The 13501-nt window shown below is 33.5% G+C and overlaps 1 protein-coding gene across 2 annotated transcripts in view; it reads right to left on the reverse strand.

The window, feature by feature from the left end:
- Positions 1-2444: 2444 nt before the first annotated feature.
- The window catches only part of LOC106466019 (potassium voltage-gated channel subfamily H member 7-like), a 55715-nt gene continuing 44658 nt past the window's right edge, over positions 2445-13501 (reverse strand). Inside the window, exons 11-14 of one of the 2 annotated variants that reach the window (XM_022393980.1) lie at positions 11432-11740; positions 10558-10699; positions 4029-4629; positions 2445-3993 (exon numbers count right to left, since the gene is read on the reverse strand). In XM_022393980.1, the coding sequence (XP_022249688.1) occupies positions 4414-4629; positions 10558-10699; positions 11432-11740 (667 nt within the window). In that variant the 3' untranslated portion in view covers positions 2445-3993; positions 4029-4413. Of the gene's footprint in view, positions 4630-10557; positions 10700-11431; positions 11741-13501 lie in introns of both variants that reach the window. The other variant, XM_022393981.1, reaches the window with a different exon arrangement.

The following is a 13501-nucleotide window of genomic DNA, read 5'->3' on the forward strand; positions in this document are numbered from 1 at the left end:
CGTGGGGGCGTTATAACGTGACGGTCAATCCCACTATTCGTTGGTAAAAGAGTAGCCCAAGAGTTGGCTGTGCGTGGTGATGACTAACTGCCTTCCCTCTAGTCTTACACTGCTAAATTAGGGACGGCTAGCGCAGATAGCCCTCGTGTAGCTTTGCGCGAAATTTGAAACAAACCAAGTCATTATTTTTATTATGCGGAGGTCAATTAGACACTTAAAATTCTTACTTATATCGTAGCTATTTCTAATGTTATGATTGAATGTGTTATCGAGTTAGATATTTTGATTAGTAATTTACATGGTCACATTCTACTGCACGAAGAATAATGATTTTATACCACAGTTTAAACTAGTGGTTCATATATAACGAATATGCATGTGTGCACACTCATTTTAACTCTGATGGTTATCTTTCTGACAACTACAGCTGCAGGTAGGATGTTCAAAACGCTAAAGGATTTTAGAGCAGGTAACTATCACATAATTTTACTGGCATTTCGTACTTTCAACATGAACAGCACCATGTGTAACACATAGACTAAACGACACAACCATTCCTAATTCAGTACGGTTGACTAGAAGGAGGGCAAACCAATCAGCTGTACACGTACGGTTGACCAGAAGGAGGGCAAACCAGTCAGCTGTATACGGCATTTTTTAAATGAATAACTGGATTGACTGTCCGAAAGTGCTGAGAATTTTCAAGGGGTATAAAGTTGGACGAACAGCCAGCCACGCTAACATAGTCCTATAGTTTTACTAAAATATATAAAATGCATAATTTTTAAAACCGTCCTGATCTATAAATTATAAACTTCATCAGCAGAATCCTTTTTTTTTCATCAGTAATTCAAAGTGATGCTATTCATTAACGATTGAATGTTATCAATGTATATTTGATTTTTATAAATAGAGCAGAACAATAGATTGTAGGAAAGTAACAAAACTTTTTGTTCATTGAAAGAGACAAGGTTACAAATGAGATCGTATATTTTGTTACATTCATATTACTGTGAATATCCAAAAATGAAAATACAGATATTGGACTACAATTTGGAAGCTAATGAATAATTTTCAGAAAATATTAAGACTCGATCATTTTGCTGACGTGTATTTCTGTGAGTTTTTACAATCGAATAGTTTCAAATTAGAAATATGTTTTTGATCCAATTCTGAGTAGTAAGTGACACCAATGGATTGGAAATAAACTGTAGCTTTTACTTTCCCGGTAAAAGTTGAAGTTGATAACGTTCTAATATATTATGTATACACATATATATGATGTATTACAACATAAAACTAAATGTTCGTATAAGTTAGGCCTAAGTAGATACAAAAGTGGAAAATGAGGTATTAAAAGAGATACTTAGTTTAAATTTTTATTTTTTTTCTTTATTTTTTGCTAAACTCACCTAATTGATGTGTTTAGACGAGAAAAAGTTACAAACCAGAAAGACTCAGCTATTAATAAAAAGAAAGTCTCAATCTTTTCAGAATGGCTTTAGATTTACAATATTTATTTGTACACTTTAGCGGAGACACCTCAGGATCCGTGATAACTTTACAGTGGTGTCTTTGTTATATTTATTACATTACTAAACAAGAACATTGGATTCTCCTGCTGCTCTCTACTAATTGTCTTCAAGCAATCGGGTTCTGATTTTTACTTGGTGCATGTTTCCACGTGTGATTTTTACTTGGTACAGGTTTCCACGTGTGATTTTTACTTGGTGCATGTTTCCACATGTGATTTTTACTTGGAACATGTTTCCACGTGTGATTTTTACCTGGTACATGTTTCCACGTGTAATTTCTACTTGGTACATACTTCTACGTTTGATTTTTACTTGGAACATGTTTTCACGTGTGATTTTTTTACTTGATGCATGTTTCCACGTGCAATATTTACTTGGAATATGTTTCCACGTTGTGATTTTTTACTTGGTGCATGTTTCCACGTGTGATTTTTTACTTGGTGCATGTTTTCACGTGTGATTTTTTTACTTGATGCATGTTTACACGTGCAATCTTTACTTGGAATATGTTTCCACGTTGTGATTTTTTACTTGGTGCATGTTTTCACGTGTGATTTTTTCTACTAAATTTAAAGTAGATGACAGTTTGAACAAGACTTCATGACACATACGATATATTCATAGGTGACAAGTAAATCGTTTGTATAATAAACAAACGAAGCTATTTATTTATGAAACAGAGTATGTACCAACTTTAAATCTAGCAAACGTGGCCCAGATAAAATCGAAATTCAAAATGTCTGCGCGGCCATCATTGGATTATATTTTTTCAAAACTCAGTGTAACAATTTAATTTTCTTAATATATTTTTATTGAAGTTGTGTGCAGAAAACAAAGTTTAAAAATCTTATGCCACTATGTTGTACAGAGGAAGAGCAAGTCGACATACGTGACTATAAAAACGTGGAGTGTCATAGAGGTAAGGCATATTTTATTATAGCAACTTTTTTTTTTACAGGAAAGATCGTTCCAATCTTTACATTTACTCGCTCAAATTACAGAAAAGAAAATCCTAGAACGGACCCTTTGAACCTTTGTAACCATCAACTAAATATTCTCGAGAATTTTGCTAAATATGAGCATTTAATAAAGACCTTTTTATTTATAGTAGTCGATTTAAATGAAACATAAAACAAAAATGTATTGATCCAAGCTTGCACAGGAATGTGCATCTAAAATTTAATTCTAGGGAATTCTAGACGTAACAAACCGTCTTTAAAAACTTGGTGCCAGATTATCGAAAGATGCAGAAAGAAGTGAAAAAACTATTTCTAAAAAGAAGATACATTAGAAATGTGGACTTGTTATGAATCACAGCTTTTCTTATGAAAAACTAAGTCAACTATCCAGAACGTCTTTCTTTTCATCATCTTGGAAGCTGTTTTGCTCTAGATTTAAATTTTTTGAAGTCTTTGATCAACGAAGGCTACTGTAGTCGAGAGTTTTCTTTGAATTCTCTAAACTTCGCTAGAGTACTCTCCTATTAATGGAGCAACGGGTGTTAATGTCTTGATCGACAATAACGTTACAGTACAACGAGCGTTAAAAGGCTGATGAAATTATAAAACACTTAATTGCTGCTGTGTATAAGATTTTTGTTAAGGTGTTATTCCTCGCTGATGGTTACCGTGACAACGTCGTCTGCAGCGTCGTATGTTATCCATAGTAGTTTTAAGAAGCAGTTCTGTTTGTTTGTTGTTGTTTTTTTTTCAAGTATCACCATGAGGAAAAAAAGCACAGCACTAAATCATCGGTACTTTAAACCGAGAGAGAGAAAGAACTTTTATATAATAAAACGTTTTTCCGAGATCTCTTTAAAAAGTTGAACTTTGTTTCTTCCAGTTGAACTGGTCAAGAAAATCGTTAAACTAAAAACAACAAATCTTTAGAGGATATTCAAATTATTACAAGGCATAATTCCTTAGATCCAAAATACTATAACCGAAATGTGTGTTCCTCCGTTTCCCTGAGAACGTAGCGTGTACAAATAACTTGTTTTTTTCTATAAACATAAATATGAAACACACTCACACACAAAAACAAAACAGAAACTCAACTACTACAGCTACATTCGGATATGGTTTTAAAGTTTCTTGTGCACACGAGAAAAAAATAACAAGATAACTCTTTGTTTCCGAAAGGGGTACGTCAGCTGAACTGACACGTATTCGTAGAGTAAAGTTTCACATGAAATAAGACAGCATGATTTTCAACCTACGCGAAACTAGAACGTTGAAGAGATTCAGTTTTTAAGTTGTCTCTGATAAACCTTCCAACCGGCACTGCTGAACATTTTTTTTTTACATTAGCAGTCACCACTAACTGACCATTTACTTCCCTTCATCTGAAGACGCTTCTTGGCCAAGCCTTTGTCATTTGAAATATTCTATGGGACTGAAGAATTAGTTTTCCTGGACTTCAACCTGAAAACATTTACTTAGTTTTCCTGGACTTCAACCTGAAAACATTTACTTAGTTTTCCTGGCCTACAACCTGAAAACATTTACTTAGTTTGATCTTCGCTTTGCTAAGATTTTCCTGACTACATTATTATTCACACTAACACATCCTGACTTCCTGTAAGTCTGAATATTGAGATAATTATTTTTTTCTAAAAGTCAACCAAGTCAATTGCTATTCGACCTTATCCTCAATACCATTTGTACTTGATCTTAGCACCAAGATGCAGCAACATCCGAATGAGGTCGATGTTAATCTACTTTTTCATTCTTTCTCTACTCATATCGATCATGTTGTCACCCACCGAGATACTTATTCGGCATAAGAGAATATACACGTCAGTAACTAATCTTTACAAAACTTAAACTGGTTTGGAACGATATAAAAATAGATCAAGACGTAAACGAACTATACATATTTACACGTCTGAAGTCTTTGAATCTCTTCCTTGTGCTTGAACCACAACCGATTTTACATCCTCATCCCTGGAACTAAAATCATCACTGGAGGACTTTAAGTCTATTTCTTTAGAAGTACCACTAGGTGGAGCTAATGAATGTTCTTCTTCTTTCATAAGTCGTATATCACCTTGATTTCTTGAACTTTGAACAGGCTGGATCACCTTTGGTTGAGGCTAGGGGTGAGAAATAAAAATTTGAATATATATATTTACTTGTACTTTACATTTGTGTTTTTAGGAATGACCTCAATTTGATCGTCAAATTTTCGCAACTACGTAACAATTAATCTGTTTCTTCAGAAGACATCAGAATGATTATTAAACGTTTACCGATACATTTTTCATTGTGTTTATGAATCTTGTTCCATGCGTATTGTCCTTTAAGAAGTACGCAAGCGAATTTGTTTTAGTCCATATGGACTCGAAAAATCTTTAGCTTTAGCAAATAAGCATTGTAAGCCTATAATGGTATAAAACTAATATTTTTTATACTAAAAGCTTTGTTTGTTTGAAAGTAAGCACAAAGCTACACAATGGGCTGTCCGTGCTCTGCCTACCACGGGTATCGAAACCCGGTTTCTAGCGTTGTAAGTCCACAGACATACCGCTGTGCCACTTAGACACTTAGTCTGAACTTGTAGAAGCGACAACGACAATCTTTGATGTAGCGTAATATTTGTGTAAACATGTTTATGTTTATGAATGTTGATGGAATTTTTTTAAATTATGTCAATCGTAGATTTTTCTGTCTCTTCCTAGTGCAATTTATCACAGTTTTAACGATATTCTCTGTCTGTGTGATACAGTTATAACGATATTCTCTGTCTGTGTGATACAGTTATAACGATATTCTCCGTCTGTGTGATACAGTTTTAACAATATTCTCTGTCTGTGTGATACAGTTATAACGATATTCTCCGTCTGTGTGACACAGTTATAACGATATTCTCCGTCTGTGTGATACAGGTTTAACGATATTCTCCGTCTGTGTGATACAGTTTTAACGATATTCTCCGTCTGTGTGATACAGTTTTAACAATATTCTCTGTCTGTGTGATACAGTTATAACGATATTCTCCGTCTGTGTGACACAGTTATAACGATATTCTCCGTCTGTGTGATACAGGTTTAACGATATTCTCCGTCTGTGTGATACAGTTTTAACGATATTCTCCGTCTGTGTGATACAGTTTTAACGATATTATCTGTGTGATACAGTTTTAACGATATTATCTGTCTGTGTGATACAGGTTTAACGATATTCTCCGTCTGTGTGATACAGTTTTAACGATATTATATGTCTGTGTGATACAGGTTTAACGATATTCTCTGTCTGTGTGATTTATATAATTGTTCACCTTAGTACTTAATTTTTGCTCGACGTTAAGTTGCTATCATATTATATGTCCTTTCCTTATTAAGGATTCTTATTAGTAATATGACAGAGTAGAATATACCAGAAAGAGGTAAATATTAAGGATTTTACACCACTTTAGAAACTTTGAAAATTTTATTTTTTAAGATTTTACACCTCTGATGTCAGGATTTTACGCTTTATAACCGATAAAATAACTGCAACATTTCACCTTTCCATAAGTAGAAAAGAGCATAGCTTTATTTTGGCACATTAAGGTGATATTTTCCTACATATTTGTGTAGAACATAAACACAAAAATTTATTTAACGTTCACCTGAATCTTCCCACGTTTAATTAGTTGGAGTATGGAATTTAATAAACTTACACTAATTTTTTTACTTAGACTAATGTTACGTATTCCAACGATTTTTCAGTAAGGTATTATACGTGCATGATCCTTTTTCTGTGCCACGATTCCTCTGGAACTTAGGTCTTACTCAAACGAAAGGGTGGTACAAAGACTTGTACAAATTGATACGATTTGCGGTTTATTTCCTCTCAATATATAATGAGAATAATCGTTAATATAGATAACTTACGATTGTAGAATATAATACTAGGAACTTTTATTAAGACATAACAATATTATATCCCATGATGACCCTTATTCTTGACGTTATGTGGTGTAAACTTGCTCCTACATTACAGAAATCAGATGCAGTTTTTAATACAGAATAAAGAAGATAGCAAGCTATCCATTTCTTTGTTGTATGAATAGAGATGTATTATTCATTGACTCGTGTTCACTTCTTTTCCTTTGGTCCCTATTTTCATTTGATCCTGTACTTATATTAGGATTTGCTATATATTATAAATAATTGATACTTCACTGTTGTAGTAGTACCCAAAAACCCCAGACTAAGCTACTATGCTATATTCTGGTCCTGTGACCAAGGATTTGTTATAGCAAGCTTGATTTTGAATATGCTTTTTTTGTCTTACTTGACTCTCTGCTTGCTGTAAAGCTGTAAACTGTGATCATTATGGAAGGGTACTTTCTGAGACCACATAGAGCTTACGATGGAGATGGGAGAAGAGTTGTAGATGAGGCGACAACGTGATCTGAGAATGAAACAAGGACTAAAAAAAAGCCCTTTACTCAATTATCGCTGACTAGCCCAGGCAATTGCCAGATTCTGGTTTCAGTTATCATTGACCAGAAAGAGAAGTGAAATGTGTTTCATAGACTAAGTCTATCAAGAGGATTTGTGGTGCCACCATGTAGAACAGCAAGCATCTTGCTACAATACTGTGGACATGTGACACAGTTAGGAGCCTTCCAGGCCAGCAAGACACACTGACTATTATCTAAGTCCGTTTTTGGCAGCAGTGGTTGATGAAGAATTGAATAAGGATGCATATTTTTGTACGTCTCTTCATTCTAGTTCATCTCACCCCAGGACACCGTATCCATGAGGATTTGCATGTTCATAGAAATTTGGAGGAGGCTAAGGGCTTCCTGTAAACACTGACAGTGCCTCAACTGCACAATGGCATAGACACAGGTAGCAATTACCTGTTTGCGATGCTGTTTCACTGTGGTCACGATGTGAAGTAGGGTAACTTGCTGGTTTTTAAAGAAAGTGAAAGAAGATGTGGACTATTTTCTCAATAATTTTAGGCAACTTGTTGCTTAGAATGAATGGAATCAGGGATAGTTATTGCAGTGTCTGATGATGAGTCTGGACAGTCCAATGTTTGACGTCCTATACCAATTGGATGAGAAGCACTTTAATGCACATAATTTCACTCAGATTCAACTCTGTTGGGGACTAAGTGTTTAATAGTGTTTGGAACATGTGCATTCGTGTAATGCATAGGAGATTGCATTCCTTATAATTACTGTAAAATAAAGAATTTATGTTAAATCTGTGTTGACGACTTTTTCTTAGCCCCCCCCCAGTGGTACAGCGGTATTCTGTGGACTTACAACGCTAGAAATTGGGTTTCGATATCCGTAATGGGCAGAGCACAGATATCCCATTGTGTAACTTTGTGCTTAACTACAAACAAAGAAACTTTTTCTTAGAAAGGGTTATGTTGTGACCTAGTTGAGCATTTAAACGTAACCTTACAATGCTAGCTGATCGTCTGCTTCATCTCTGGTTGAATTCACCTGGCATTTTCAACCTTTGATTTTGATATATAAAACTGTGAATATTGGACAGTGACTATCTTACTCTTAACTGTGATATTCCAGTGGTTTGACTACACAATTCTTGAAAAATGAAGGGTAATATCTAGCTTATCATTGTACTTCACTAGTTCGCTAATCCTTTCATCACTACACACACCTCGATAGTATAGATGGAAGCAATGCAGATAGACTCTGTGCAAGTGACACTGATGGAAGTATGCCAGCCAATGTAAGACTGAGGCAACAACTACAATGTCAGTAATCACAGACACGACTTCCACACCGACCTCCTCCTCCTAGCCATATGGATCGTGTGCCATGAAAGGATTCTTCACTGGCTTTTAAGCTATAGTCTACAAATGTTTAGTGGAGGAGTGCTCCACAGTAGTGTCGCTAGTGTCGTATAGGATGGGTATTAATCTACATGTCCAGCAATATCACAAATCAGTAATCCAAAGAAGGTGCTCCCAGTGATAAGAAACAAAGAAGTGGCCACCTCTTGTCAGGTGATCAAGAAAGTATCACCTTCTGGAGTGATTGTTTGTTTGTTTATTTAAGTTATGCACAAAGCTACACAATGGGCTATCTGTGCTCTGCCCACCACGGGTATCGAAACCCGGTTTCTAGCGTTGTAAGTCCGCAGACATACCGCTGTGCCACTGGGGGACTTCTGGTGTGAAAGTCATAAAGTAAACCCCAAGACTTCCAACAATTGGTTGCTGAAAACTTCATAGAACTTCAGGTAAACAGAGGTTTGTGCACTGTGCCATAGAGATCGTAATTGGTAGTAACACCAGAAAAGTAACAAAAACCAGAAACTTGTGAAACAAAGTTGTAATCTTCAGGATGAGGTTGCTTACTTAAAGACATGCAGAAGACACCTTTCATTCCCTAGTCCCTGGGAGTTTTGTGTACACTTTGAAAGTTTGTATAAACATTGTGTGTAACTTTACAGGTACCTTTGCATTTTCTTTTATTCAATTTTAGGTTACATTTATTTTGTCTTATAATTTCAAATTCTATGTTCAATTGTGTAATTTTATTCTGTTTATCAGGAGTTATTTTTGCGATGTAGCCAAACTTCACTTACTCTGCACTTATATTTATAATGTAACTTAATTTTCTTTGTAACATTATACTGGGTTTGTACTTTATTTATTTCCTGTAATCTTAGGTTATTTAACTTTGGGTTAATAATGTAGTTAATTGTGTATCATGTCCAATTATATCGTTTTGTACTTTTATCACTAGTTTTATCGTTTTGCAATTTTATTACCAGTTTTATTAAAATGTCTGCTGTGTTTTGCAGATACTTGATACTTACCTGTTGCATCTGAATACCACAACATATTAAAGAGTCTTTGCTAGTATATCTTGCGTATGTTGATCAAAGTAATTTCAGTATTACTATTAGCCTCATCCACTGAATTAGTAGTTAAAACTGTGATAAAGAAACGACCATCCTATTGAAAACTTAAATGTGAAATTATCAATAAGTGCCCTCTGTTTCACCATAAATAGAACTTATATTGCTATAATCCATTTAGCGGGCTTTTTTTCTGGTGCAGTATTATTTACAGTGCTGTTATATAAACAGAATTTTAAAACTTTTATGTGCGAAAAGTTGGCGCCAGACGGAAAATATACCTTTAGCATCACTAAAGCTATCTAAAAATCACATATTAATCCGTAACAATAATAGCATCTTCTATTGTCAAACAAATAACAATGTTCATTATAAAGCAAATTGTGTTCTCAACATCTTTTTTTGATGTTTTGCTTTTCACTGGCACCGTCAAAGGGATTCAAGTGACATTTTATTTTCCAAATCAATATCACAATTTAACAATTACACGAACAAGAAACATTACAACGAATTTAGAACATATAGATGTCAAGTTCTTTAAAGTTATTGAGATTAAACTGAATACCGGATCATTTTAGGTGAGTATATTTCAATTACTCTGTTTTGTACATGATAATATTTCACCTGAAAACAGTGCCCTCAGAAGTACATAGATATTGTGATGGCGAATTACATTTCTTAAGATTTATTGTCTATAAATATTTAAAAATCAGGCCAATGCCATTAATAATAATAACGTAATTATCTTTTTTCAGTGTATATTATATATATACACATACACTGAGAGACGAAGGGAATGTAATCCTTACACTTATTACGTGATATGAAGAAGGATGTTAATGTGATTTTTTTTTGTATATGTCTGATTGCGTTTTCCTTTTGATTGTTTTCTGCTCATAATTTGTCAAGTTTGTTCTCTTTTTTAGCTTTTTTATTATATTTTATTTTTTGCTAACCGAATAAAACAAGTGATACTGCAGAAGCTGTGAACTTTTCATTCTATGTGCACAAGGGCAACTAAGCTTCATAAAGTTTATAAAGTCATGTCAGATTTGTTAAAACGTGTTTCATTGACAGAATTATTAACAATTAAAAGAAGGCAGCGAAACCCAAAACGTGCTTTTGTTAGCTATAAAAGCATGCCATAAAATCTGCTAAAATTGATAAGCTTAATAAGCTCACCTGATTGAAGTTGTCAGGCCGATATTGAGTTTCTTCATACACAGTAGAGGGCGCTTTGATGTGCTGATCAGAACACTGAGTCTCGGGTAGTTCCGATGATATTATGTGAGTATCGTCTTCAAGCAAAGGCTCTTCTAAAGACCTGTAAATGAAACAAAAATAATTATTGAAAAGTTGTCTACAAAATTAATGTTACACTTTTCCAACCCAAACCATTGACTCTTCTGATTATACAATACATAAACCTTTCGTTCAAAACACATATATGAGAGAAATTTAATTCTAAATCAAAGGACGAAGCAATTAATTAATTTGCTTTATGCATTGCATAAAATTATGTCTAATGACTTACAATGCAAACTTAAAATCTGTTGAAGCATGAAGTTTATAAACTAATACATGTATGGGTATTTGAGAAACGGCTTTTCTCGGCCACAATGATGAGTACAGTGACGTCAATATCATCATTATTATATGCAAAGATTAGAATAACATTTCCAGTTGCATACGTGAAGATTTCTCCAAAAAGATAATGAAAACAAGCCACAGTTTAAATATACACCAATTTGTATATGTTTCTTACAAGTATGTTAACTAAACTTTGTGTCATAATCCCCACTGCCATCAAGTAGTGCTTCCACTGGTCTTGTAATTGGTAGTGCACTATGATTTGTAAGTCACAAAATATTTCATTGTTATTGTTTGTTTTATTTTTACATATTAAAAACCTAACACTTATTTACGATGATTTTAGTAAACTACTACATACAGAAATTCGCATTAAATAGTAGAAAATGGTTAACTTTCCTTATGCTAAAAGAGGGTGTTTTGTAAAATCGAAAATTGGATTAAAGTAAGCATTTTTTTTTCTCACCTGCTTAAGTCCAGGCTTCGTGACGAAAGCTTAACTTTGTGGTCCTCCGAAGGTGAAGGGGTACACTGTAAACTGACAGCTTTTCTAAAAGGTCTACTTTTTACCCGATCTAAAGCAAGTCGACTTTGAAGAGAACTTGGTCTAGGTAACGACTGAGGAAGTGCCATTTCTGTAGCAGACCGAGTAGCAGTGTCGCCATCTGTTGGTAACACGGCGGAAGAAACAGTAGAAAGTTCGACGAGCTGTGACAAATGTTGCATTATTATATGTAAATCCGTGGTGACGCGAGCTTCTAGATTTTGAACTTGCCTACATTGCGTAAAAGAAAAAAATGTTAGCCATTATTATAGATATTACAAACGTTATGTAAATAACTCAATAAAAAGTTACAAAACGGATATGCTCAAACATATGGACTTACGCTGAAAAAAGTAGATAAGAATCAACTGGAGTCATGAACTTACATAACAATGGAGATATGTTTTAGTAATTTCTTACCGGCACATTAACATTTTATAATTTTATTTCGATTTGCTTTAAATAATCTGTTACATTTTTAAATGCTTATTAAAAACCTGCATATTTTAAAATTTGCCAATGAATCAATAGTATTTGTTTTAAAGTAATAAGTAAAAAATAGAGAAAAAAATAGGCCAGTGTGATATGCCTTTATAGAAACATCTTGTGTATCATTTCGCAGAAAATATGTCATTTGTTCTTCAATAATCAGTTTTTAACCATTAAACGCAATATGTACAAACACTCCTGGGTAATTTGCAATAAAGTATAAATGCACGCTAGCGGAACAATACCAGCTCTATAAGGATACTAATTTCGACATTTCGAATGTCCACTTTAGTCCAACGTTGTGAAATGTTGAAACTAGTATCCATACAAATTTAAACTTTATTGTAAACTAGCTGGAGTACCCGTCCCCTGGAGAAGTTATGTATTATAATGATTAATGAAAGGATATCTTAGGATATGAAAAGTTGCTTCCCTTATATGCAATTGTAAAAAAAACGCCCATAAAATCTGCAAAACCCGAAAAGTGAAACCGCAACTTTGCATGTTTCTCCGCATTGGTCCAACAAACCTTCATGCCAAATTTGGTGAAGATCCGTCAACAGGGGGCGAAGTAGTGGTAAAAAACGCCCAATATACGCGCAAAACGTAAAACTGAAAATTTGTATGTATCCTTGTATGGACCTAATGAATCTCCAAACCAATTTTGGTGAAGATCCATCTACACCCTGCGAAGTAGTTACATGGATATGCAACAGACAACAGTACTATTATATCTATATAGATTACTTTACACGGTATTGTGTATTTATCTTTTATTATACTGAAGGATAAATTTATATAATATATAAATAAGTTAGACTAGCTAGTGACAATATCTTGGATAGTCCAAAAAATGTTGAAAATTTTAATTGGTTATATGTATTTGAACTGTTTTGTAGTTTAAAATCGTTTTAGTGCAAATAATTTTACAAGAAAACAAAATTTTTCAATACAGTTAAACGTATACGGAAATGATAATTAGTTTACTACAGTGATAAAGTCTAATTTATGTTAGTTTATTATAGAAATAAATTCTAATTTATGTTAGTTTACTACAGTGATAAAGTCTAATTTATGTTAGTTTATTATAGAAATAAATTCTAATTTATGTTAGTTTACTACAGTGATAAAGTCTAATTTATGTTAGTTTATTAAAGAAATAAATTCTAATTTATGTTAGTTTACTACAGTGATAAAGTCTAATTTATACATGTGAAAAAAAAACTTTTCAAAAAGAAGTAAGTGTAGGGATGACTAAAATCAATCCTTCCAAAAGAATGCAGTTAAGATGGTAGGGATGACGCAAGAAGAAGAAATACAACAAACAGACAAAAATTTAATTATTTCTGATAAGTCAAATATTGTAATAAACTAACATAAATTAGACCTTACCATTGTAATAAACTAACATAAATTAGACTTTACCATTGTAATAAACTAACATAAATTAGACTTTACCATTGTAATAAACTAACATAAATTAGAATTTATTTCTTTAATAAA

This window comes from Limulus polyphemus, unplaced genomic scaffold (assembly GCF_000517525.1).
Source record: "Limulus polyphemus unplaced genomic scaffold, Limulus_polyphemus-2.1.2 Scaffold2123, whole genome shotgun sequence".
Lineage (NCBI taxonomy): Eukaryota > Metazoa > Arthropoda > Merostomata > Xiphosura > Limulidae > Limulus > Limulus polyphemus.